At 42.5% G+C, this 26,297-nt stretch overlaps 2 protein-coding genes across 3 annotated transcripts in view; both read left to right on the plus strand.

Moving 5' to 3' along the window:
- Nucleotides 1-3,624: 3,624 nt before the first annotated feature.
- LOC136053488 (zinc-regulated GTPase metalloprotein activator 1A-like) lies at nt 3,625-21,096 on the plus strand. 2 transcript variants are annotated; one of them, XM_065744208.1, is made up of 15 exons: nt 3,625-3,771; nt 3,917-4,003; nt 4,792-4,888; nt 6,011-6,102; nt 7,183-7,242; nt 8,268-8,305; nt 11,038-11,084; nt 15,110-15,196; nt 16,236-16,280; nt 16,794-16,850; nt 18,136-18,187; nt 18,729-18,797; nt 18,902-18,967; nt 20,333-20,462; nt 21,020-21,096. In XM_065744208.1, exons 1-15 carry the CDS (start codon nt 3,660-3,662, stop codon nt 21,082-21,084), a joined length of 1,104 nt encoding a protein of 367 aa, XP_065600280.1. In that variant the 5' UTR covers nt 3,625-3,659; the 3' UTR covers nt 21,085-21,096. The 2 variants fall into 2 exon arrangements, with proteins under 2 accessions (XP_065600280.1, XP_065600281.1); XM_065744209.1 differs by lacking the exon at nt 15,110-15,196.
- Nucleotides 21,097-24,555: 3,459 nt separating this feature from the next.
- Nucleotides 24,556-26,297, plus strand: part of PGM5 (phosphoglucomutase 5) — a 67,338-nt gene continuing 65,596 nt past the window's right edge. The window contains exon 1 of the mRNA XM_065744204.1: nt 24,556-24,986. Coding sequence (XP_065600276.1) covers nt 24,726-24,986 — 261 coding nt within the window. The 5' untranslated portion in view covers nt 24,556-24,725. The remainder of the gene's footprint in view (nt 24,987-26,297) is intronic.

Consider the following 26,297-nt stretch of genomic DNA (forward strand, 5'->3'; position numbering starts at 1 on the left):
ATTTTCAAATGTACTCACTGTGCTTTTTTTTTTGTTGTTTTGTTTTTTCTTTTTTCTTTTTTTAATTGCTGTAGCCTGACCTTAAGGCTGTGGGGCAGTGCCGCTGGTTGGTTGGTGTGGCTGGGCAGGCTGAGGAGCTGCAGACTCAGCCTCATAGAGCAGAAGGGTGACCTGAGTTATGTGCTGCCAGGCAGGACTGCTACTGCTGCGTATCATTTTGAGAGTTGCCACACTAGGGCTTGGGAAATGCTAGAAGAGACAACAATCAACGTGTCTATACACCATCTTCTGGGGGCTTTTATCTGTAATTACACACATTTACAGACCTCTTTTTTTCTTAAAAAAGTGAACTAGCGGTCACTTGTTTATTGGCTGTCATGTCCCTGCAAAGCATGCTATTGCATGGCAATTACAGTGCCACGCCTACCATTAAGCACAACTCTGTGGCCCAGGATACAGAAATGATGAAGCCCTGCTGAATCTCTAAGCATCCCCTGCAGAGGATGAACCTTTGATACCCTATGAGAAACTGACTCTACAGGAATTTTCTCAGTATGTTTTGTAAGTCTGTATCCTCAACAAAATACACCAGCAGTAATGAGCAGTAATATGGCAGTAGAGCAACTGTTACCTGATTAACTTATGGAAGCGTGCACAACAGGAATACTGTTCCTATCTCAGTATGTGCCAGCAGCACACAGTGCCTGATAATGCTAATAGGACACCTGGTACAACTCCACTGGCTAATGAAGCCAGCACAACTAGATGCTCTTTTACTAAGAGAAGCTATAATACGGTCATGTGCAGTGTTCACAATGATATAAATCTCAGCTGCATCCAATAATGTCAAATTGATTTATTCAGTTTTAAATAAAACTGAAACTGTACATGAAAATTAGAGAAAATACATGAACTTTCCTTCTACTGATGTCTGAAATAGATTGGCAAAAAAATTCTGAACTTGTTTAGCTTAATTGAAATTTAATTTTTGCACTGGTGAATCGGGAGAAATGGAGCTTTCTATCACAGTATTTGCAAGATCTGGGCCAGTATTCTATCTTCTACTTGCAGTATTTTACTGGTTGTTATCAGGCTTAGTTTCTCAGAATTTCGCTCAAGCATAAGTGTTTTCCCACTTTTAAAGTGGGAAGGCTTTTAAATCCTATTTATTTGTTCATTTTCTGTGCCCACACTGGATATGATAGAAACATCCATCAGTACATACATACCAGTGGTCATGAAAAGATGCCAATCTAAACAATCTAAATACAGATAAGAAAACAGAGGTAGTTTAAAGCAAATACTTAAAACACTGATCAGAAATAAGTGTATGCAGGGGAATATGCAAATCACTAGACCTATGCCCCTGCTTTGTTTTGAGATATGCATGAGACAATTCAGCAGCTAATGAAACTGATCACAAAATTGATTTTAATTTCTATTTCTTTGTGGTTTTGCAGATTAATGTACACCCAAAAGTCTGTCATGAGATTTCATCTGGGACTTACTTTTCTGGAACGCTGAACTACACTGTACTATACGGACTATCAATCCAGAAACTGTTAAATTCTATGCAACACTGAAATGATCTTTCCCTGTTGTTTCATGATGTGATCATCGTGCTCATGTTGCTATTGTGTCATGTATCAATAACTTTCAATCTTTTGCAATACCCCTCAGTGTGTACTCTTCCTTATTTCATGACTCTCACAGTCCTGTTCCCCAATTCTCCCTGAAGAGTTACAGCCTGAACAAACACTTGTTACCATTGTCTAAACCAGCCTGAAACAAACTGCTCAGCTTTTGGTGAGAACTTCAGTACTTGTGAAGACACTACCTTATTTCAGCCACAGCCAAAACCACTTATACTCACAGTTAAATATGACTTCCTGGAATCTATCAACACTTTACCACTTTCTGATAGCGTTTATTTGGTCTACAAACATCTCAGAGTAAAACGCTCCATGCCAGCCAGTTTTAAGTTTACTACCTTCATTTTAGCTGCCACAACAAAATATAAAGGATTTGCATTTAGCTTCATAAAGAAGGCGTTATTACACAGTTCAACAGAAACTCAAGGACAGCTAATACAGCAGGATTCTAGTGTTTTAATATAAACTTTGAAGAAACTGAAAGGAAACCCTAAATCCACATTATTTAGTTTGAGCAATTTTGTTCAAAAGAAACATGATGAGCTGTGTCATGTGAACTAATGAAAAGCAGAACTGCATGAGGAGCCAGGACACATGTCTCATCACCTCTTTTTTCCCCAGAATCAGATGTCTCACTGACATGTAAATGAAATGTCAGTATTACAACTAGCCTGACTTTTGCAAGGCAATTTATAGCCTAGATATGCTCTGTCACACTACCATGCCTGTTCCCAGCCTCTTTGACTATTCTTCCTTTCATCCACAGCTTTCTCACAGTGAAAACCTTTGAGATTTTTTTTCTTAATCACTCCCTCAATAGCAGAATTGAGAGCAGATTCAGGAGAGAAGAAGCATACCTTGGAATTCAAGAGTTCCAACTACAGTTTTGAAAAACACATCGAGTTTTTTCATTAAAACAGAGTATGCCACACAAGAATAAAATGTAGAAAGGTGCATCACAGCACATAGGGGTCCCCAGACTCTGCAAACTGCGTATTTACACCCTATAATGAATGGATGTGATTTACTGCTTTTCACAGATAAGCCAGCAGAAACTCCACAACGGATTCCTGTCAGCTATGCTTCATTAAAAGCATCATCCTGACAAGTGTTTTAACCTACACAAATACAGGAGGATTCAAGGATAAGTACTAAGTGCATATACCCTTGTACAAACAGGCAAAGACACAGAGGAAGTTAAGAGAAACATGCTTCTTCAGTCTGTGCTCAGACCTGTGTTACTTTACATACAGGCTGGAGCAGCACACCTGTGTTTTTATGCTGTAGGCATACATCAAGCGAATAACTTCTGTGGCTCAGCTTCCCCCAGCATGATTATATTTGAATCTTTTGACATCAAGTGACGGAAAAGGCTATTCCACCTATTTACTAAACCTACTGCCTACAAAAAGCTATGGAGTTTCCAATAGTTTAAGCATCCATACATGTCACATACACATACACTGCCTCAAAATACCTAATGGAAGACAGACAGAAGACGCTTACACCCAGACTGTCACTTAATTTTATCTGGTGATGACGCACGGCCACTCTGAATTACGTTTTCCATGGGAAAGTCAAGGGACGAAATAAAACCCCCTCACAGAACTCTACAGCATTCCCTTGTGCCTTCCGTCTCCCAGGGCAGCTCCGTGGGCGGCAGCAGTGAGTGCCATCACCCTCTCAGGAGACGAGGGGAAGAAAGTCCAGCTCATGTGCTGGCTCCGCCAGGACAGCAGCCTTTTTCTTGATGCAGCCGAAGAGCTAGCAGCACCATAAGGACGCTGCCACCCGACCCCCACGAGAGAGTCGGAACGCGCTATTACGGAGCAACCTGCCGCCACCCTGCCCGCGCAAACTTTCCTTTTGCGCATGCGCGGCAGCTCAGAGGCCGCTGCCTTGAGGACAACGCGCATGCGCGGAGTCGGACCGTGTGTGGAGGGGGTGGAAAGATACTACGGCGCATGCCCGCAGCGGGACGCAGGCGCCGTTGGTCCTCGCTCCAATATGGAGGATGAAGACTGCCCCGATCTGGTGCCGATAGACGCTGGCGTTGCTCAGGATAGCGAGCCCGGCTCCGGCAGGAAGGTCCCCGTGACGATTATCACGGGATACCTAGGTGAGGAGCGCGGGGCACTGGTAGTTATCGTTCGTTTGCATTCTGCGTGGTTCCTCTGTGGTGTGCGTCCACAGGAGTATTTACTCTTAAGATGAAAACTGAACCGCTTTTAAACAGTTTAACGGCAGCGCTGTCTGTGTTTTAGGCGCCGGGAAAACAACGCTCCTAAATTACATACTGACTGAACAACATAGTAAAAGGATTGCAGTGATACTGAACGAGTTTGGAGAAGGTACGTAAACCTGCAAGCACGCTTTGCTATTTACGTTTAGCTGCGACGTGTATGTTAAAGCTTCTGGAAACCACGAACGTGGACGTTTTGAATTCGTCGCTGAAATTAATGCCATACCTCAGCCTTGAGAAAGGCTGGAAGACTTCTGGCTGAACTTTGTAGTGTTATGTGTTACACAGTTCCCTGCATAAATTCAAGCCGAGCAAACAAGTATATTATGCTGCTGGAAGTACCATACCTCTGTTTGACCTACACATTCTGAAACACGTGAAAATTAAAATGAAATGCTGGTGGAAAATGTTTTCATTCTACACAGCCAATTAAAGATCACAAATTATCTTGGATCACGAAAATGAGGGAATATGTGCGTGGTCTCTGTGATCCTTTGACCTTTTTAATGCTATGCTTGTATGATTTTTAGCTGCCAGGGCTACCGTTTGCTATCTGCACCATGTCAGTGTTGCTTACATTTTGCACTGTGATGATGATGTGTGTTGTTCGTTTATGGCTTTGGGTTTTTCTTGGTATTCTTTTTTAATATGCTTGTCACTTCTGGTCGTGGAGCCTTAAAGAAAATACAGAAGCAGGGCATGTATGTGGCACAGGGATAGAAACTGACTTTCTTCTGACAAAATTGTTCCATCCTGTTTGTCGGTTGCCTTTTCATCTTTGTAGAACTAGGATATAATCCTGGAATAAAACATGTACCAATGAGGGTCTTCCATGTCCCCTTTGCAGGCATTCTTTCACACATTTGTATTTTCAAATTATGTTTCTTCTCTTTCCAGGAAGTGCACTGGAGAAATCCCTGGCAATCAGTCAAAGAGGAGAACTATATGAAGAGTGGCTGGAGCTAAGAAATGGCTGTTTGTGCTGTTCAGTAAAGTAAGGAAGGATTACTATGCAACCTCTTCATAATGGGTTTCTGGGGAGATGAAAGGAGAGGAGCTAAAGGACAAATTTGTAAGGCTCATGGCGATGTCGATTGTGACTTACTGTTTAGATGAAACAAGAATTGTAATTTACAAGATAGAAATTTCTTTCTTTTTGGTGCCTTACTGGATTTGGATTTAGCATCTTTCTGAAAAATGCTATTCCTTGCGCAAGCTGGGTGCTGTAGGGTAAGGGCTCTGTCTTCTGTTACTATTATATGCTTTTGCACAGGGTGCTAAATATTCAAGAAGGCTGGAACTAGGACTGAAGTGAAATACTTAGGCTATATTTTGTGCTCTGTTGGTTAACATTTGAGTATTTTGTGGCTCAGAAGGGGGAGAGGGAGAGCCTCTGTAAGGAAACAGTATTCCAAATCACAAACAGGCAGTTATGTTAAAACATAGCATTGTATTAATGTTTGTTGTTTTTTTGAATGTTGTGTTAAATTTGTAAGAAAAGTGATGATCTGTTAGCCCTGGAAATTTGAAAGAACTAGTTGTATGCCTTACAAAATGGTGTAGTAAGGGGAAAATGGAAGATCTGATTGCACTGTGTTGTATACCGGTACGTGAAAAATGCTGCTGTTACTGTTCTTTTATAGACGTGTTTCTTGTGTAAATTGGTATACATCTTTACTTGAGCAGCTGAGATTTAAGTAAATAGCACATCTTGATATGGTACACAGAAGATTGTTCAGTCTCCATCCCTCACTTTCTTTTTGAAATCTGTTTCATAACCAAAAAGTTGCACATCAGCACAACCCTGCTTTACAGTGATTTCAGAGTTTGAAAATGAATGTTTATTTAAATTGCTATTGTTATAGTCTTGGGGAGTGCACAGATACTTTTCAGACCAAAATAAAACTGAAGGCTCCTGTTTGGCTAATACTGGAACAGCAGCTTAATGACTGAATTTTAGGTGTCAAGTGTGTAGGTCCTGACTCAGTCCTTTTGCTTTGATTATACTCTTAATGGGTTCTGCATCAGAAGATGGATTAGTTTGTGTATTAAAAACATGTACAAGCATGTTTTACGTTTTTTCTCTGTTCTGAGGGTTAATTGTTTCTTTTTACAGGGACAGTGGTCTGAAGGCTATTGAGAACCTCATGCAGAAGAGAGGAAAATTTGATTATATACTGTTAGAAACAACTGGTTTGGCAGATCCAGGTAGTTCACATTGTGTATGTTTTTCATAACCATTATAATTCACCTGTTCCTATGAAGTGTTTATTTGCTCAGCAGTCACTTCATCTTTCAAAATGTATTTTGAAGTGGTAAGTTGTGAACCACGTGTGGATTGCTGTATAGAGTAAAACTGGTCATGGAAATGGGCGAATAGGCAGAGTTGTTGTGGTTGTTGGTAAACTAGTAGCTTTTAGATTGACTCTTAAGGCTTAACAGAAATCTGGTTAAAATACGTGTGTCAAAAAAGTATCTGATAAGTCTTGGAGAAAAGTGCTCTAAAACTAGCAGATTTCAGTAAGTTTTTTTTTTTTCTCTGTATAATATACTGTCCGTTGTTGTTATGTTGTGTGGGTATTATTCGTTCAGGATATTCACCCCTACGCAGGTTACAAAGGATGTTGGGAGGTCTAGTCTAATTTATCAAAGCAGATAAGCTAAATGATAAGACCAGGTTTCTTAGGATATTCAGTCAGGTATCCCTGTCCTCTGAGAATGGGGAAGTCTGCATTTCTAGTCAGCCTGCTGTGTGCCTGTCTTTTCCTGTTGAGAAAGCATTTTTGTGATATGTGTGATCTGAACACCTCAATTCAGCCTAATGCTGTTATCTCTGATTTTTCTGCCGTGTAATTGTGAAAAGCTTGGCTTAGTCTCCTGAGTGACTTATCTTTGATTATCAAGGAGGCTGCTGTTACCTACTGCGAGGTAAGAGCAACCTTGCAGGACCTGTGATCCCTACCATCTTGACGATTCTGAGCTTCTTCAGCTATGTGCCTGTTCTCAATCCCATTTTTCTTTAAATGTTTTGTATAAAGGAGTCCTGCAGTGAGTTACTCTGTAGATAGTACTGAGTAAAATTAATTCAGAAGATTTATATGCATCTGGAATTGTGAGAATTTTAAAGCTTTTCCTAGTCTCACATGAGTGTAATGCTTTGGCAGCAGTTAGATAAAATGTCTGGTCAGGTCCTTGACACTGATGATGCTTTCTGAATTTGGAAGAGAAGAGTTTTAAATTCGGAACTATGAGTATCAGTTTTGCAGCTAAATTTATTGTACTTTCTAGGAGCTGTGGCCTCCGTGTTCTGGGTTGATTCTGAGCTCGGAAGTGATGTCTATCTTGATGGTAAGCAGTGCAAGCTTGTATTGCAACATACTGATATTGTGTACCTGTGTGTAGTGGAATATATTACAATTTAATGCAAGCTTTCAGAAATTGTTTGAAAGACATCTTAGTTTCAATATCCTCAGATTTCGTGACAGAGATCCAGTTACTTGTTCTGATGCTTCTGTTCTGGGAGAGCTTTTTAAATTCACTAAAACCAGCAAAAACTTATATGTTTTGTGAACAGTTTAGTTAAGGAGGTATCTTGACTGTCATATAATAAAAAAAAATCCCATTAGTTCTCATTAATTGGATATTATCAAATGTTATTTTGGTTCTTTTATTGAACGTTTCATTGACCATCTTTAATTTTTCTAAACTCTTAACATATCAGTATTCAGACTCCCCTGCCTTCTTTTTTCTTGTCTTTTCCACTTGCTTTTTCTAGCACTTGCTCTGTTTTATTAAAATGATAATTTTACTGTGTTTTCATTAGTTAAAGAGGATGCTGAATGTTGATGTACTTTTTTTTCCTATAGTGTAGAAAGATTGTGTTTTTCTCTTTTTTTTTTTTTATTTTTTTGCTTAAAAGGACCCTACTGTGCCTTTGGTTAGGCTGTGAAATGCTCTTCTAGCCAGGGAAGTCTTCAGTTATATTTTCAAATGGCTTCATCAGTTTCTGCTAGACAGTTGCAGAATCCTGGTCACTTAAAGATAGAATGATGATCAGTTGGTCCCCTTAGTATGCTTTGGTTACCTGTATAAATGTATCTCTGCCAATCTTGAAAAGAGGCAGAGAGGCATCTGTGTGGTAAGAATTTCTCTAGCTTGGTTTGATGAACTTTTTTTTAACTTATAGGTATTAGTTAATAAAGCAAACTAATCAGGTGACAAGCCTAATGTTGAGATACACTGGAAATTTTGAAAGTATTATAAACAATTTCAAATGTGATGATGCTGCCATTTTATTAGTCTTATGGGTTACAGGTTGTTGAAGTGTGCTTAAAGCAGTAATGGTTTTACTTCATTTTAATGTTCTCCTTTAGGCATTGTGTCTGTTGTTGATGCAAAGCATGGATTGCAGGTATGGTACTGGATTTCTTACATGTTTTAGATGAACTGCTACACAAGAACAGCTATTGCAATGTTACGCATTTTGGTTTTTTTTTTTTACAATTGCTTTAATTCTCAGAATGAATAAAGATGTATTTCAGTTACTGTGGCTGCATTTTGAATGGGAACAAAGAACTGATACACAAGGAATGTTCAGGCTCTTACCAGTGCAGCAGCCTGTCTTCAGAGAATAGTCGGTTTGCTAGATCTTTGATTCACAAAATTTTAGAACTGTAGGAGTTGGAAAGGGCACCTGGGGATCAAGTCCAACCCTTCTGCTAAAGTAGGTTCACTACAATAGGTAGTTATCTTCTAGGTTCTATCATTTCACACAAGAATCTTTGTTGTATTCCAAATAGACTTTTGCATTATTATAAAAACAGTGGGAGGTATTTGTCTTAAAGACTGGCTAGCAGTGGGAGGAGCAAAAACAAACCTCTGACACCAGTGTGGTATTCAGTGATTTAAGGTTGCAGATTATGTAAGGATGCTAGTATAAGGGCAGCTATGGAGAGGAGAGATAGTTGTACTACTCACCATATCATATTAACAGATGATTTAATTGCATGGAAGTGAGTTGAAATAGCAGATAATAAGAGTAATGTATATAAAGTGTACTGGAAGAACAGACGTACAGAACAGTGACTATAGGTAAGTGCAGCAATTGTCATTAAATTCAAGTAATTTAACTTTTTCATTTATGGTTGTCCATCAGAACAATTGTTTACAATGTAGTAAATTAAGCAGTGGCTACTTTGATTAGGTACTGATTTTGTAGGATTCAGAATAACAGTGATTGTAAAAGATGCCCCTGTGATTAACATCACAACACAATATCCTAAGTCACCCCACTTTTCAGTTGAGTACCCTCGTACTAATTTAGATGTTTTATTACTTCCAAAAGTACTGTTCTGTTCTTTTGCCTTGTGCAATGCACACTGTCTTGAATCAAATATATGTGTCACATAGGGCAGTACTTAAATACTAATAGCAATTAAACTTAAGTAGCAATTTTTTTTCACGTTTAAACTGCAAATAATATACCAGAAAACACAGAAGTGTTTTTAAACATTCAGCTTTCTGTTCCCTATTATCTTTACAAGCTCGATGAAAGCTGTTAGTTATTTAATCAGTGAATCTGCAGAACTGACTTAAAATATCAGAAGTTCAGGCTTTCTGAATTACATGCCAGGCAAATAACATTCGCTCTGTGTAAGGGACTTGTTAACATGCAGTTCTTGTTATAAAGCTTGAAGCTGCTTGTGATTCAAAGAATTAAGTAAATGATACAAGTTTATATAATATTCTTTATTTTTTTAAGTAAAATACAAACACCATAACTTTAACTTGTCCTACTTTGACATCTGTACTACTGACTTTATCCTTTCCAGGGCAAGAAGTCCGACTGCACTTAGTTTGGTAGGGGCTTAGAAATAAAAAGCCAGAGGAATGGTTTCTCTTCCAGTGGTCCTTTTGTTACCTTCTCTTTAAGATGTGCGCAGTCAAGAAACAGTCTTTTATTTTTTTTAATACTACTTTTTTTTTTAAAGGAAACATTGATGGCATACAGTATAGTGTTTTTGAGTTCTGACAGTTCCACTTCAACTTCCAACAGTTTTCTACTTTTTTTAATTGATGCATTTCCCATGTAAATTAACTCTACTTTCATTTTGTTTTCCTTTGTCTTAATAAAACTAATTTTAAAATAATACTCCTTATACATTTAGAGCTGGTGTGTGGAAAGTTCACATGGTTCTCCACATTCCTCCAAGGTGCATTCCTAATATTAGGATGCCAATTTAAAGTTTTACAGTTTCCAGATATCTGTGATCCTTCTGCCTTAAGGATTGCTGTTTCAGTGTCAGGATTGAGCAGAAAATGCCCTGAAGCAGTGCCTGCTGTTTTAGTACTGAAGTCTGTTGCTCTAAATTCTTAGTAGAACAGAGCTTTTTAACTTGCTATGACTAGTGCTGCTGACTGAGAAGTGGGTGGTTTTTTGTTTGTTTTTAGTTTTTTTTTTCCTTTTTCACTAATTCTATGTGGGACATTAGCTTGGACACACAAATGTAGGACAAGGCTGCAGGTGGTAAGTATTGAACTCCTGTAGCATAATTATGTGCTGCTTTTTTGTCAGTGCTGTCTCTCTTGCTCAGTTTCTGCATTAATTAATAGCAAATGCTGAGGGTAGGCAGACTCACCAGCGAGTAGTGGTTTATTTGTAGAAACTCAGAACAAGATTATGAATTTTTACTGTAGATACATAGTTTAAGTCTTCCAGAGAATCATATTTTAAGATTATGCAATCTTGTACTGCAAGCCTAATATTTCTTTAACAATTGACAGAATATTTATTAGAATACATTTTTATTTGAATATGTTTTTCCATGGTTACTGTATATTGTGGTGACTTTAGTTTTGATATATATGGTGAAGTTAATTAAATATTTTAATAGTTTTCCAAGTCTTTGGTATTCTATGCAGATAATTTTCAAAAAGAAAATTGTTTCCATTAAGGAAATATTAAGCTTCTGTAATGGTGAATGTATAAACATTTTCACTGTAATGCAAAAAAAAAAAACAATTTTCCTTTAATACTTCCTTGAAAATTGTACCTTGTGTAAAATTATTTTGGTATACTTTACTGCGAATTAATTTGAACATTGTTTAGACATACTTAAGCCAATTGTTTTGATTATTGTCTAGCACTTGATGGAGGAGAAGCCAGAAGGCCTTGTCAATGAAGCATCACGGTATGGATATAAGAACCTCATTATTTTATAGTCAGTGACTGCACTGTGCTGAAGATGATTAAAAATTGATTGCTTTTTATAAAGTTTTTTCTTCCTTTGCTTTTAAACAAAGGTAGAAAACATAAATAAACTCCATGCTCCATTTGATCTTTCTGCTCAGATTCAACTTTTCTAGTAAGTAGGCTGCTCTGAAAATAAGGCCTCCTCTTTATTTATAATTGAAATTACAACATTTAGAGTACAAATAACACTATTTGACAGAACAAATTCTCAACTACAAAGTCAATTTTCAGCATCATTGACACTATTAGGTATGCATTTTTGCTAGCAGTGAAAAAGGCCCTGCATGCTGCACTTCTAAACATTCCATGGCCGTCTGGAACATGGCTTGTCTTTCATGACAGTGGCTGTTGCCACTGTTGTCTACTGAAATGCACAGCCCACCCCTGACTGTGCTCACATGCACTGTTTGGTCTTTGTAAATGTTCAAGTGCTGATGAATGTGAGTGCCATTTTTTTCCACACAGGGGAGTTTAGTTCACTCCTTTGTTGCATGTGCACTTCCATGTCAAACCTCATCTCCTTCTATGACTGGGTGACCAGACTGGTAGATGAGGGAAAGGCTGTTGATATTTTTTGTCATACTTTTGTCATACATAATGCCACTCTGCTGCCATCTGTTGCAGAGTAACAAAATTCAGCTGAGTGCTGGTGGCAAGGTTTAACCTCTACTGTCATACCAACAGCATCTGTCTCTGACGTCATACAGATTCAAAGATACATTAGGTTGGAAAGGACCTACAAGATCATCTAGTCCAACCGTCCTCCTATCGCCATCCCTACCCACTGAACTACTAAATCAAATCCCTTAGCACCTCATCTAAATGCTTCTCAAGAAGCGTTAGGGATGGTGTCTCAGCCACCTCCCTAGGCAGGCCATTCCAGTGCCTGACCACTCTTTCAGAGAAAAAATGTTTCCTCAGGTCTAATCTAAATCTTCCCCGGTGCAACTTGTGGCCATTCCCTCTTGTCCTGTCATTTATCAGGGAGAAGAGGCCTACCCCCTCCTCACCACAGCCCCCCTTCAGGAAGTGGTAGAGTGCAATAAGGTCTCCTCTGAGCCTCCTCTTCTCCAGACTAAACAATCCCAGCTCCCTCAGCCGCTCCTCATAAGACTTGTGCTCCAGACCCCTCACCAGTTTTGTTGCCCTTCTCTGAACACGCTCCAGGGCCTCAATGTCCTTCTTGTAGTGAGGGGCCCAAAACTGAACACAGTACTCGAGGTGCGGCCGCACCAGAGCTGAGTACAGGGGGATGATCACCTCCCTGCTCCTGCTGGCTACACTATTTCTAATACAGGCCAGGATGCTATTGGCCTTCTTGGTCACCTGGGCACACTGCTGGCTCATGTTAAGCCGAGCATCAACCAACACCCCCAGGTCCTTTTCCTCTCTACATTCTTCAAGCCATTCTGCTCCAAGCCTATAGCATTGTATGAGGTTATTGTGGCCAAAGTGCAGGACCCGGCACTTGGTCTTATTGAACCTCATCCCATTGAGCTCAGCCCAGCTATTCAGCCTTTCCAAATCCCTCTGAAGGGCCTCCCTACCCTCAGGCAGCTTGACACATCCTCCCAGCTTTGTGTCATCTGCAAACTTACTGAGGGTACACTCAATTCCCTCATCTAGGTCACCAATAAAGATGTTAAAGAAGATGGGCCCCAATAGTGACCCTTGGGGGACACCACTCATAACAGGACGCCAGCTGGACTTAACTCCATTAACCACTACCCTCTGGGCACTGCCCTCCAGCCAGTTCTCCACCCAGAGAAGAGTGAACCTGTCCACACCATGGGCTGCCAGTTTCCTGTGGGAGACCGTGTCAAAGGCCTTGCTGAAGTCCAGGTAGACTACATCAACAGCCTTTCCCTCATCTACCAGTCTGGTCACCCAGTCATAGAAAGAGATGAGGTTGGACAAGCACGACCTGCCCTTTGTGAACCTGTGCTGGCTGGGTCTGATCCCCTGGTTGCCATGCACGTGCCGTGTGATCTCCCTCAAGATCATCTGCTCCATAACTTTCCCTGATACTGAGGTCAGGCTGGCAGGCCTGTAGTTCCCCGGGTCTTCCTTACGGCCTTTCTTGTAGATGGGAGTCACATCGGCAAGCCTCCAATCTTGTGGGACCTCTCCAGATAACCAGAAATGCTGATAGGTGGCAGAAAGTGGCTCGGCAATCACCTCTGCCAGCTCCCTCAGCACCCTTGGGTGGATCCCATCTGGCCCCATGGACTTGTGGCAGTTCAGATGGAGGAGTAGATCTCTGACCGTCTCTGCTTGGATCACAGGGGGTGCATTATGCGCCCCGTCCCGGACTTCCAGATCAGGGCAAGTACCCTGTGGACAACTGTTCTGTCTATTAAAGACAAATGTGAAGAAGGCATTGAGAACCTCAGCCTTTTCCTTATCCTCTGTGGTTACATTCCCTTCCTCATCAAGTAAAGGAGAGAAATTCTCCTTAGTTTTTCTCTTGCTGTTAATATATTTGTAAAAGGATTTCCTGTTCTCCTTTACTGCAGTAGCCAGTCAAGCTGGGCTTTAGCATTTCTAACTTTCTGCCTGCAAATCATGGCCAGTTCTCTGTAGTCTCCCAAAGTAGCGTGTCCCATCTTCCAGAGGACATAGACTCTTCTTTTCTCTCGGAGTCTGAATAAAAGTTCTCGGTTCATCCACACTGGTCTTTTTCTCCTCCGGCTCGACTTACGGGACTCCGGGACACCCTGCTCCTGTGCCTTTAAGATTTCCATCTTGAGGAGCATCCAGGCTTCCTGGACCCCTTTACCCCTCAGTAGCAAGTCCCAAGGGACCCTTGCAACAAGCATCCTGAACAGGTCAAAGTCTGCCCTCCGGAAGTCCAAGGTAGCAGTTTTGCTAGTCACCCTCTTGACGGCACCCAGAATAGCAAACTCCACCATTTCATGGTCACTCTGGCCAAGAAAATCTCCAACCTTCACATCTTATACTAGTCCTTCCCTGTTAGTGAAGAGTAGGTCTAGCAGGGCACCTCCCCTGGTAGGCTCTTGCACCAGCTGTGTCAGGAAGCAATCATCCACACATTCTAGAAATCTCATGGACTGCTTCCTCTGCGCAGTATTATATTTCCAGCATATGTCAGGGAAGTTGAAGTCCCCCATGAGAACAAGTGCTGGCCATCATGCAACATCTACTAGTTGCTTGTAGAACACCTCATCTATCTCTTCATCCTGACTAAGTGGTCTATAACAGACCCCCACCATGATGTCACCCCTACAGACCATCCTCCTGATCCTTGTCCATAGACACTCTACTCTGTCATTTCCAACCTCAAGTTCTTCATCATCAAAACACTCTTTGATATAGAGAGCCATCCCACCATCCTTTTATCCCTGTCTATCCCTTCTGTCATAGGCCAGTGTAATGAAATAAGAGGCATTACTTTCAGAGCAACCGTTATACATATTTTAAGATGAATGGGATTTTACATTAAAATAAATATTGGTGGGGGAGGGGGTGGCTGACAAGAAAGGTTTTGTCAGATAATGTAAGTTATATATGTGTTAATGTGGAGCCACAGTGATTAAAGATAATTGTAGTGATGTAAGTCCTTGTGAAGAATGTGTGCAAAAGAATTAGGGGTTTCTGGAGTTAATAAATCGTGAACGTTTCTGGTGTAGAAGATTCTTCTTTTTATTTTTATTTTTATTTATTTTTATTTTTATTTTTATTTTTAATTTTATTTTTTATTTTTTAAGTGAAGTGGGAGGGAATGGAGTAGGAGAAGCAAGCAGACAACCAAAACAAGCAGCAAGGAATATTCTCAAGAAGATAATAATATCGTAGTCATTCCATGATGTTTTGGTTTGGTTAACGTTTGCCATTCTGTACTGACAATATAGTAAATTTACAGTGCTGAGAGAGGCATACCATTTCTCCCTTACAAGAAATTGTTTATTCAAGTTGTCTTTTGTTTTTTTTCCAAATGTATAGGCAGGTTGCATTAGCTGATCTTATAATCATCAATAAAACAGATTTGGTTTCAGGGGAAGAACTGAATAAAGTCAGAACGTCTGTCAGGTATGAAACTCTTGGTGTAACTAACATAGTACTGGCTCTAATGTTATTAATTAGAACTTGTGATTGCTCCAACATGTCATTTTGTCAGTGGTTAATAATATTCTGCCCCTTTCTGAAGACATTTCCAGTGCATTTATGTACTTCTACAGTCTTAACAGCTTACCTAAGATTTGATATTAGCTGCTAAGAAGCATAGAATTCTAGAATAGAATCACAGAATATTCTAAGTTGGAAGGAACCCTAAAGGACCATTAAGTCCAAACCCTGGCTCTCCTCAGGACAACCCGAAATCAGAACTTTATGTCTGAGAGCGTTATCCAAATGCTCCTTAAACTCTGGCATCTTGGGGCCATGACCACAGGCCTGGGCAGTCTGTTCTTTGCCCACCACCTTCTGGTAAAGAACCTTTTCCCAGCACCCAACACGACCCCTTCTGATGTAACCCCATGCCATTCCTTTGACTGAATGAGGCCTAAAAAAGGCCTTATAATAGAACTTTGTCTTAGGTGTCCACATTCTTACACTATTGGGTAGCTGTTGCCATTTTTTGGAATTAACCACAGGGAAAAGGCTGCTAGTATGTACATGCTTTATTAGCAAATATAAAGGGGTGTGGAAGGTATTCTAAATTAACATCTTGGATGTAGGAGAACAAATGTTCTGAACCAAATCAGTGATCACAGATATGTCCCGTGTTTCTCAGTACCCTGACAGACAAAACGAAATATTGAGGAATACTTGGCAACTTTATTAGTGGTAGAGGCTCTTAGGAATTCTTAACACTGTGGTTTGTGAGGATTCTTGTGAATGAAAGTGCTATATTCAGTACTAATATTTTGTTGTTAGAAGTGGATTTTGACCTCTGTTCAGATATAAAAAGTCACAAAAGCAAACTCCTTTTGGGTGGCTCTTGGACTGTTGTACATCTAATAACAGTCTGAGAGTTGCTGTTTCTTGTGTTGCTTTACATAGTTAAATTGTTCAGTCAATATTACATTGCATTTGCACCTCACTTCTGCTTTTCTTTATTTTGTTTTAGATCAATAAATGGACTTGTCAGAATTCTGGAGACACAGAGATCAAGGTATTAGATTGGCCAGTATTACTAGGTACCAAATCCTATTACACAGACAGGTGGCTTTTTACAAAGCCTGCATTGTGATCTGTTGGATGTGCACATGTATAGCTACCTGTATTGGGTTTTAGTGCACATGTGTGTTGAAAGAGGTGCAGAATACTCTCTTCCATCAGAGAATTAAATATCACTCAGGCACCCAGTACAAAGAATTTTATCTTTCTGGAAATAGATTATTATGGTGTTCTTTTAATTTTTTAAGTTATATTCACTAAAATACTTGTTTTATGCTTCCATATTACTGTTCAGCTTAGAGCTGCTTTACTCCACAGTAGATAACACTGACTGCTAACATCTGAAAATAAGGCTAGTTACTGGTACTTGATGGCATTAGAATAGGAGGCAAGAAAAAACAGAATTATTTTCATATATAAGAATAACTTATTGACGCTTCAGTATGCAAAATCTTTACATGCAGTAAAAATATGAAGCTTTCTTCCCCCCCCCTCCCTCACTGTGCAGAGTTGATCTTTCCAGTGTGCTGGATCTGCATGCTTTTGACGGTCTATCTGGAGTAAGGTATAGCAATAATTTCACTTCTATAAACAGTAATGTTCGTTGTGTAGATACATGCATGAAGTAGTACCTACTTAACACGCAGACAGAGTTGGTATCTGAGTTTCTGATACAAATTCTAGTTCAGATACTTGTTTAAAATGCTCACTTTGTAAGAGTAAGAAGTAGTCAGAAACGGATGTTTTTCTACTTGGTTTGTAAAGTGACATGAGAGCTGTTTGTGTTAGAGAGCACTATCGGGTTTTTTTAATCATTTTTTTATGAACTTAATTTCTACTTTTGCTCTTTAGAAAATAAACAAGGAACAAAGGATTACATTCAGTACTGTCATGAACTTTTTGACTTTTTAATCTCTCTTACCAGTTAAAAACTGCATGCATTTCCTGTTTCTGCTTTCATATTTCTGAAATCGCTGTCCTCTTGCTGTGGCTGAGGTCCTTGTGCCAGTACTGTAGTTCTTGATTCATGTGAAATAGATTCTGACTTTCTGAGGTTGTATTTTCTTCCTCTGTTTGGACCTCAGCACTCCTGTACAGCTGTTTCATGCTGGCTTTGTGATACGGAATCCATATGCAGTACTCACTTTGAACATTAGACTGAATGTATTTCTGTAAGCGAATACTGTCTAGTGTTCCAAGTATTCTGATAAAAAAGTGTTTAAACATCTTAAATGTTTAATATTAAATTTTGTTTCACAGCAGTATTTTTAGTTCACCTTCTTCATTGTCCTGTCTATAACAGTTGCACAGTGACTTACTTTGATTGTTAAAAGTTATTGGAGGGTCGTACTATTAGCATCTTTATGAAAACAAATCTTTACGTCCTTTTTTTTCTTGTTTTAAGTCAATCTGACAGCTGAGTTAGTCTGTCATGACGCTTCATTTCTTTAGCCTGTGGACAGCTTTAATACTACCAGAAATTATGATCTGATAGGTCACTCCTAGTTCTATCACGGACATAAGTTATAATTTTTTTTCTAATCTAGAAAGGGAATCTGTAATTGTTTTGTGTCTTATAAAAGTCAAATTAGATGATACTAATATGAATAGGGAGTTTCAGCAGTTAAGGTATGGCAAACTATCTAACACAGATCATTTGAAAGCTCAAACAAATCTAATTGAACATAAATATTCAGAAAATAAAACTGAAATAGCATTTGAGGCTTATTTTGATATTGACAGTTCAAGTTTTACTCTGCAGTACTGAGGAGTTTGTGTAAATTCTGTTTGAAGTAATGACATTGCATCCATTCAATGCAAATGCAACATTTAATCTTATTTATTTTCAGTTTGCAGAAAAAGCTCGAGAATTTGAAGACAACGCATGCACATCTAGATAAGGTAATTACAAAAAATACTTCTTCAGTCTCTTCTTGAGAAGATAGTTTGGGATAACTGCAACCATGGCATACCCATCATCTTACTTTTTCAGAAGGCTTCAGTTAGGGAATAGTGTGTTTAAGGTCTATGGATTATTACAATGAATGCCCAATGCCATGTACTTTTATGTAGCTAGATTCTAAATGTATATACTAAGTTTTACTTTCAAGTATAGCTGTTTCATTGTTCATGTACATGGAGAACGTGTTTTGGTTTTGATGCTGGTGTTCCACATCAGAACATCATGCTGGGAGTGAAGAGTTAATGCTGTGGTGGGGAGCGGCAGAGGGCAGAGGGGTGGAGCTGCAGACAAACACCAGCTGCTCTCTCTGATTATTTTTTTTTTGTCTGATAAACTTGTGATGAAGAGCAGAAGCGATCAGAGATCAGTAGATAAGAAAATAACATTTTAAAATTTATGTAGAAGATTAAGCTTGCGAGCCTGTAAAAATTAAGTGCTTATTTAAGTTCAGTAATTATAAGCAACTCTTTCCATTCACAGGGTATAATGACAGTAACATTTGAAGTCCTAGGAACTATTACAGAGGAAAACCTAAATCTCTTTATGCAGGTAAATTATGATAAATCACAGTCAACAGCAAAACTGTTATGCCTTTTTTTAAAAAAAATCATCCCATGCCATTCTGTCTGTGAAAATGGTTTTCATCTTCACAGAATCTTCTGTGGGAGAAGACTGTGAAGGACAAGACCGGACGTACCATGGACGTCATAAGGCTGAAGGTTTGCCTGCAATTACTGCTTCTTCATTTTGTGCTTTCCCTCTTTTAAACTGAAAGAAGTGGCACTGTATTGTCAGTTACATACGTATCAAAGACATTACTATGGGAACAGGACAGATAAGAAAGAGAGCATCTGTTTGTCATTGATCCATGTAAAGACACTTAAGTAAGTCTGCTGGCTGATAACTCCAATGGACATAGCTGAAGCAAAGATGACAGTACGTGCTGTGCAGTGAAAGGGGAGGCTTGCAGTCCCAAACACAAGTGGGACAGGATTAATGATATGAGCATAATGAAATCATTGTTTTCCTTAAACCCAAAAGTGAAATAAGTGATTAAAAAAAAAAAAGTCGACTCTACAGTTTGATAAGGTCTAAGAGAGAGAATAAAATGTGCTCTGCTTTGTTTCCTGAGAACATCTGTGTGTCATAGGTAGCAACATCATTACTTTTCCTTCACAGAAGGAGGTCATATCTCTTGATCTTTTGGCAGCAAAAATCAAGGTTCTCATCCTCTTCCTCTTAACAAGAACAACGTGAAAAACCCAACGCTGGTGCTCTTTAAGCTGTCAGATGTACTGATCACCAGTATGGCTAACTCAAAGTATACTTTTGTTGTACTGATCTTTTGAATTGAAGTAACTATTTGGAATTTCTAAGACATGTCATACAGTGTGTGCTGAGCACCACTTGCAGACAAAAAATGCAAATGAATCCTGTGGAATTACTGAATGGATTCCAAAGCTATTGCTTTTATATTCGTATTTCACCTGCAACTACATTATTCCTCGTCTGCAGAATTCCTACCTATCTCAAGTACAGATGTTTTGTTGTGAAATACTTGTCACTGTATGTGTTTGACAGAGTGTGTGCCACTAGAATATTTTTGCTTTTAATGCAACTTTTGGAACTTGAGTTGATAGGCTTAGTATTCCAGTGTAGTTCCACTGCTAGTCATTTCACCTTAGAAGTATTTGTTCTTTCTCCAGGATTCTGAGATTCTGTTTCAGGATAGCATATATGTTAAGCAAGAGAACTCCGTGGGAATAACATCAACGTCTTTGATAGGCGATAGGTCTTTCACAGAAACATACATAATATGTTATGAATTAAAGCGGCATGGTAGGAGACAACATTTTAATTTGCACAAGCATGCTGGGTAACCGTCCAGACGAGAAACTGAAGGCAGGGCATGGCAAAGTATGACTATGATATGTGAGAATGGATGTTAGAAGAGACGATTCTGTTGCACTGTTATTTTGCTTAAGTGCTACATAGTTGTCAGAGCTTTTTTTTTTTTTTTCTCCTTAAGTATTTCATTTTTAAGATTTTGTGTATAAACTCTAATAGCATTTTTTTCTGATTAGGGGCTTGTATCTGTTGAAGGCAAATCTCACCAAGTGATAGTCCAAGGTGTCCATGAGCTGTATGATCTGGAGGAGACGGCAGTAGCGTGGGAGGAAGATGAAAAGAGAACAAATAGACTTGTTTTAATTGGTATGAGTAACTTACGTACCTTTTTGTGTAACCATAAGGAACTGTTTATTTCAGCAGCAGTCTAGTTACCTGTGCCGTGACAGGTACGATATTCTGTGTACCCTTCAGTCCATGCTCTATCCAAGAAAACCCCTTGAGCTTCTTACAACAGCTGAGAGCAGCTCTGCTGTCCTTTGTAATTGAAAAAAAAAAAAGCCAGGTATTCAGAGGTAGTGTGAGCACATGGAGCATTATTTTCAAAATAAGTAATTAACTATGTCTATGGGAACGCTTGAGATCAATAACCATTAAGAATATAAAGTCATTAAAGTGTAAAAAAGTCAGGTTTCTTCCTGAAAGTCTTACAGCACTGAGGTAGCACATGTCTAAAACTGTTTTTTGCCCGTAGAATGTAAAACTAGTAGTGTTACAGCTTAGTTTCAATAAGGTACTATTTTCGGTCTCTTGACAAAGTAAGTATTTTCTGTAGTGAGAAGTCTTACAGGTTTCGGCTTGAAGGAATGGATTTCTGTAATGCACTCTAAAATTTGGCTAGCTAATCTTTTTCCTCTTTGCAGGTAGGAACTTGAATAAGGACATCATCCAAGAAGTATTCATAGGAACTGTGACGGAGAAGCATTAGAACAGTTGATGTATGCCTGGATGTAAATAATACATGGAGTACTGTGTCCAGTTCTGGGCTCCCCGGTACAGAAAAGATAGGGATTTCCTGGAAAGAGTCCAGCACTTCCAGTGTTTTCTGTGCAGCATGCATCCTGATATTTTTGTGGGTTTCAACGTTCCACACGGATACAGGGTTATAGTCTGGCACCGACTCTGTGGATGCCCTGCTGGGCACATTGGTGGAGTCATAGCTATCTTTTCCTGTAATGGAACTAGATGGGAGCTGGCCAGGATCTTCCTGCCTTGCTGGCAGCTTGGGAGGTGGGGGTTCCTCATGCTGCTGCTGTGTATCCTGCTCCACATGGCAGGCACTGCTGTACAGCCTGGCTGAAGGCAGTGACAAGCTCTGGAAACTGCTGCTGCTTCTGCTGCCACCGCAGCCGTTCTGTGGACTTCTGCACTGCTGCAGGGAAGCAATGAAGCTTTACCTCCAGGCATTTTCTAGCAATGTGCATGGAGAGCTTTGTGAAAACCTCCCAGCTGAGCTGCAGCTTTGAGGCAACTGCAGGCACTGCACTGCAGGGCCCTCTCCTGGCTCTGACGTCAGCGTCAGCCACGTGAAGGTCTGAGGTGTCTGACAGTCTATGTCCTTCTGCAGTGGTGTGTTGGCTGGGCAAGGAAGTGCTGCGGTAGCTGTGGGACACTCTTGTTTCTTGTCTGCTGCAGGGCTCACAGGCAAAGGAATATCTGCTGACACCTCAGGGTGGCACTGCTGCCTCTCCCTGGGAAGCACCTGTGGCTCAGCCTGGTCCTGGAGAACGGGTAGGCAATCACTGGCCTTCCCAGCATGATTCTCGTTCCAGGAACACTTAAGTGGTGGGGGGCATGGTATCAGCAGGCACTGGGAGTTCTCAGAAGGGTTGGGATCCGCCCACTCTTTCAGCTCTTACCCTCTTGAGAATGTTGTCAGCAGTGCGATCACCGTTGGCCTGCCGCAAGGGGCTCTGCCGCAGAGGCTGGATTTGCCCTGGCTTGATGAGCTTAAGCAGGGTGGGGTAGTGCTGCCTTCCTGCCTGCTGCTGGGAGAGCAAGACCCACACGGGCAGGGTCCCCAGACGAACTTCCAGTGCTTTCCAAGCAATATGCATCCTGATATTTTTGCGGGTTTCAGCATTCCCACATGAATGTGGGGGTGTAGTGTGGCATTGACTCTGTGGGTGCTTAGCTGGGCACGTTGGTGGAGTCGTCGCTGCCTTTTCCTGTAATGGAACTAGATGGGAGCTGGCCAGGATCTTCCTGCCTTGCTGGCAGCTTGGGAGGTGGGGGCTCCTCATGCTGCTGCTGTGTGTCCTCCTGTGCCTGGCCGCCCTTCTCTCAGCACCTGCAAGACACGGAGGGACCCTAAGCCACGGCGGAACCGAGGTTCTGGAGATGCCTGAAGCCAGGCATGTCCAGCCTGCAGCCTGGAACAGCTGGCAACTCACATCACTGACCCAGCGCAGCCCAGGGAGGCCAGTAGGTTGTACACCCATGCCTTGGGCCCATCCGGCCAGGCTGCTCTGGGCCAGGTTCTGGGCCAGGGCTCAGCTGCTCCCAGCTGAGCTCAGAAGCTCAGCCCTGCCTGCAGATGGATGTTTCTGCACAAGCCCAGGGCTTGGGCTGACTGTCAACCTACCCACCTGGCTCTGGTGCCGCTGCTTTCTGCCACCATCTCTTCAATATCAGGCGTCGCTTGCCAGCCTGTGGGCACATGGACATGGCTCAGTCACACTCCTGGGGGTCCCGCAGAACTGCTCCCCACTCCCCCAGCCCCAATTCCCCCAGGCAGGAGCCACCCCCATCCTCCAATCTCCACTACCTGTAGTTGGCAGATGATTCTAAACAGGAATATTTCTGCCACCAGGAATATGAGGCTATATAGTAGGTCAAGGGTATAAAGGACAAAGAGAGAGCTGTCGTCAGCCATCGCTAAACACTGCTCAAGACCGCCTTGGCTCAGCTGGGGCCACCGCTCTGATCTCACAGCACCACAGTGATGACATCACTGTGCTGCCCAACCTGGCCCTGGAACTGCTTTGTGAGGCAGAGCGTGGGCGGGGCACTCTGCAAGCTAAGCTTCGTGCTAAACTCTACAAGCTTTTTATGATAAAAAAGAGTGAGCGACACACAGCATGGTAGTTCCTTTTTCCTTGTCCAGAGTACTCAACAGTTAAACTCCTGAGTCTCAACAGTTAAACTCCTGAGGCTCTTACGGTCTACGATCAACCACAACAAAATCCTTCCATTCTGACTTAGGCTTAGCTGATGTTAGTGACATCGTTTAGCTTTGCAGAAATACTGATAGGGAAAAGACTTGTTTCTGCCATCTGTGAAAAGAGGCCATAAATTACAGCAGGTTTATGCGGAGAAGATGTTGAAAGACTGGCACTTTCTTTGCCCTGATGCTCTCTAAATAATAAGTCAGCACTGATTTTTGCCAGTCTTGTAATCACAGCAAGGATTTAGCATTTGCTATTAAACTTTCTTGCATAGCTTTCCACTTTTCCTTTGATTGTCAAATCCATCAATCCATCCCTCCCTCCCAGGTAACCAATCTGTTGCATAACTGAACTCGGACTGGGGGACATCTCTCTCAGTCTGGAGACTGTCTTTTTGTGACTGAAGGCTGTTGAGTTTGAATGGGAGGGCACCTTGCTTGGTCTGGAGAGCGTCTAATTTGGACTGGAGAGTCTGTTTGTCAGCCAGAAGTCTCTCTCTCTGGATCCGGAGACTGTCCCTTTCAGCTCAGAGACTCTCAATTTCAGAGACTCTGTGCTTCTCTGGGATAGTACTGAATAAGTCCCGGTAAGCGTAAGGCAGACTCCAAATAATTTGGGCCTCCTCAGTTCTGTCTGAGCCGCAACATCCCTGTCTCAAATATCTGCTTAAGTTCTCAGGATCTTGCAGGTGTTAAGGAGAAAAGTCCCATGACACCGGTGATGCCCATTTCTCTGATGTCTCTTCTAAGTCCTTCTAAACTCCCCGCCAGTCAGTATTCTCTGGCTCTGGAGAAGGCTTTCTCAAAATATTATCAATACAGGTGCTGATGGGGAGTATATTCAGGGAGTTAGACAACACAAGCAATATGAGCATTGGATGAGCATTCAAAAAGTGCAGGAAGGATTCAAAGGAAGACGGGGCGGCCGGGGCCGGCTCCGGCGCTGACAAGAGCGTGATCCCACTGAGCAAGTGCGCAGCGCTGGCTCTCCCTCTCCCCCAGCCTCCGGTTACATCCCTGGCAGGAGACCGCGATTCTCGGCATTGCTTTCCAGGGTTATTTTTGGCCGCGGCCGCCGCACGCTGACGGCACGGCTCTGGCAAGGTCCCGCGCGGCTCCCCGCGCAGCGCGGCGCCGGCGGAGCTCCGCCGGGCCGGGGAAGGGGCGGCGCGACCTCGCTTTGCCCCCGGCTCCACCGCAGCGCCGGGCTCCCACCGCCCCCGGGCCGCCGTGGGGCGAGCCGGCCCGCCTCCAAACCGCGGGGGCCGGCCGTCAGGGAGCCCGACCCGCGCAGCTTGGGCGGGCGAAGCCGCCTCTCTTCGCCTCGCCGCCGGCCGAGAGCCCGCGCGAGACAGCCGCTTCTCCGCGGAGCCGCGGCCGAGCGGGCGGCACCGGGCGTCGCCATGGAGAGGAACCCCATCCCGGTGCTGACGGTGCAGACGACGCCCTACGAGGACCAGCGGCCGACGGGCGGCGGGGGGCTGCGGCGGCCCACGGGGCTCTTCGAGAGCCAGCGCAACTACCTGCCCAACTTCGTGCAGAGTCTTCTCTCCTCCGTCGACCTCCGCGACCGCCAGGGCTGTACCATGGTGGTGGGCAGCGACGGCCGCTACTTCAGCAAGACGGCCATCGAGATCGTCGTCCAGATGGCCGCGGCCAACGGGGTAAGAGCCCCGGGCGGTGCCTCCCGGCTCTGCCGGTGCTCTGCGCGCGTCTTTCAGGCTGCTCCGCTGGGTTTGGGCGAGCCCGGTGCAGTACCTGCGTGTAACCCAGGTGCTCGTGGCAGCCCCGGGTACTGCGGGCCGACCGCAGTGCTGCACGTCTTGAGTGGGACTGAATCAGGAGTGGAAGCTGAAAAACGCGCCTGGCTCTGCGGGGAAGGTTTAGCAGAGTCAGAAAGGAGTGCGTGGGAAGCGAGGGCGTCAGATGTGTGCTCGGTACTCACACGGTCGAGGAAATTGGTTTTATTAAAGGAAGAGGAATTCAGCATTTTGGCCGCATCTTAATAAAACGGTTGTTCTCTGTTCACTTAATGGATGAGATAATAGTGAAGACGGTGGTGACAGCCCATCTGATCAGATGGGTTACAGTGCATTTTGCTTAAAGTTGAGAAAACTCAAGAGGGGAATTGATGTTTTCTCTTAGAGATGTGCAAGCTCCTTTGCCGGTTTGTGCATACAGAAAGCTGAAAGTACCAGCCAGTGCGGGCTTGAAGTCTGCTCCCCAAAACAGAGTTGAAGCAGCTGTCTCTTCTAACGGCTAACATGATGCTCCAGCGAGAACAGGCAGTGAGGAGCAGTCGCTGGGAGTGAAGAGTTGATGCTGGAGGGTGGAGCTGCAGACGAACACCAGCTGCTCTCTCTGAGGGGCTTTCTCTCTGTCTGCCGGGGAGATAAAGCACGTGTGCTTCCCCTGTAGTTATTGTTGACGTCTTTATACCTTGGTTGCCTCTCTGTCTATTTGATTTTGTTAGATTTAGTAAAATTAATGTTCCTCTTCAAGTTGCTGCTGTTGTTTTTTATGCTAACATGATGCTCCAGCGAGCACAGGCAGTGAGGAGCAGTCGGAGGCCCAGAGGAGTGCTTCACCTCAGCTCCTCTAAACACTGGCTCTGTTGCCAGGATCATCTGTAGGGTGGGCAGGAGAAAGTGCAGCTGGGGCTACTCTGCCAAGCCTGTGGTTGACCACTGCTTTTGTATGCACAGAGCAAGCTGCAGCTGCAAGGCGACACCACTGGGACTGAGATTTGGGAAGACCAGAAACATAGTGCTTAGAAGGCTATGGGGTTCTCAGCCAGGCTCAGCTGCACTCAGGACTCCCTCCTGGTTAATGTTGCTGTCAGCTTGTCTCCTTCCAGCTTCTCATGTTGCGTTTCCCATTTTTTTTCTGCCCCATCCCCCTGCATATTAGATTTTTGTCGGTTTTCAGTTTGGCAGATTTCTGTCACTTTGCTCTAACAGGGCTTCCGCTTCCTT

This window comes from Cyrtonyx montezumae, unplaced genomic scaffold (assembly GCF_038088225.1).
Source record: "Cyrtonyx montezumae isolate F1298 unplaced genomic scaffold, pur_monq_1.0 scaffold_30, whole genome shotgun sequence".
NCBI lineage: Eukaryota > Metazoa > Chordata > Aves > Galliformes > Odontophoridae > Cyrtonyx > Cyrtonyx montezumae.

Bases quoted from the DNA above. Each gene is read 5' to 3' on its own strand.
- LOC136053488 (XM_065744208.1), top strand. From the start codon at position 3,660: ATGGAGGATGAAGACTGCCCCGATCTGGTGCCGATAGACGCTGGCGTT. The intron at 4,004-4,791 runs GTACGTAAACCT...TTCTCTTTCCAG, and splicing joins ACTGAACGAGTTTGGAGAAG to GAAGTGCACTGGAGAAATCC. The intron at 18,188-18,728 runs GTAATTACAAAA...TTCCATTCACAG, and splicing joins CGCATGCACATCTAGATAAG to GGTATAATGACAGTAACATT.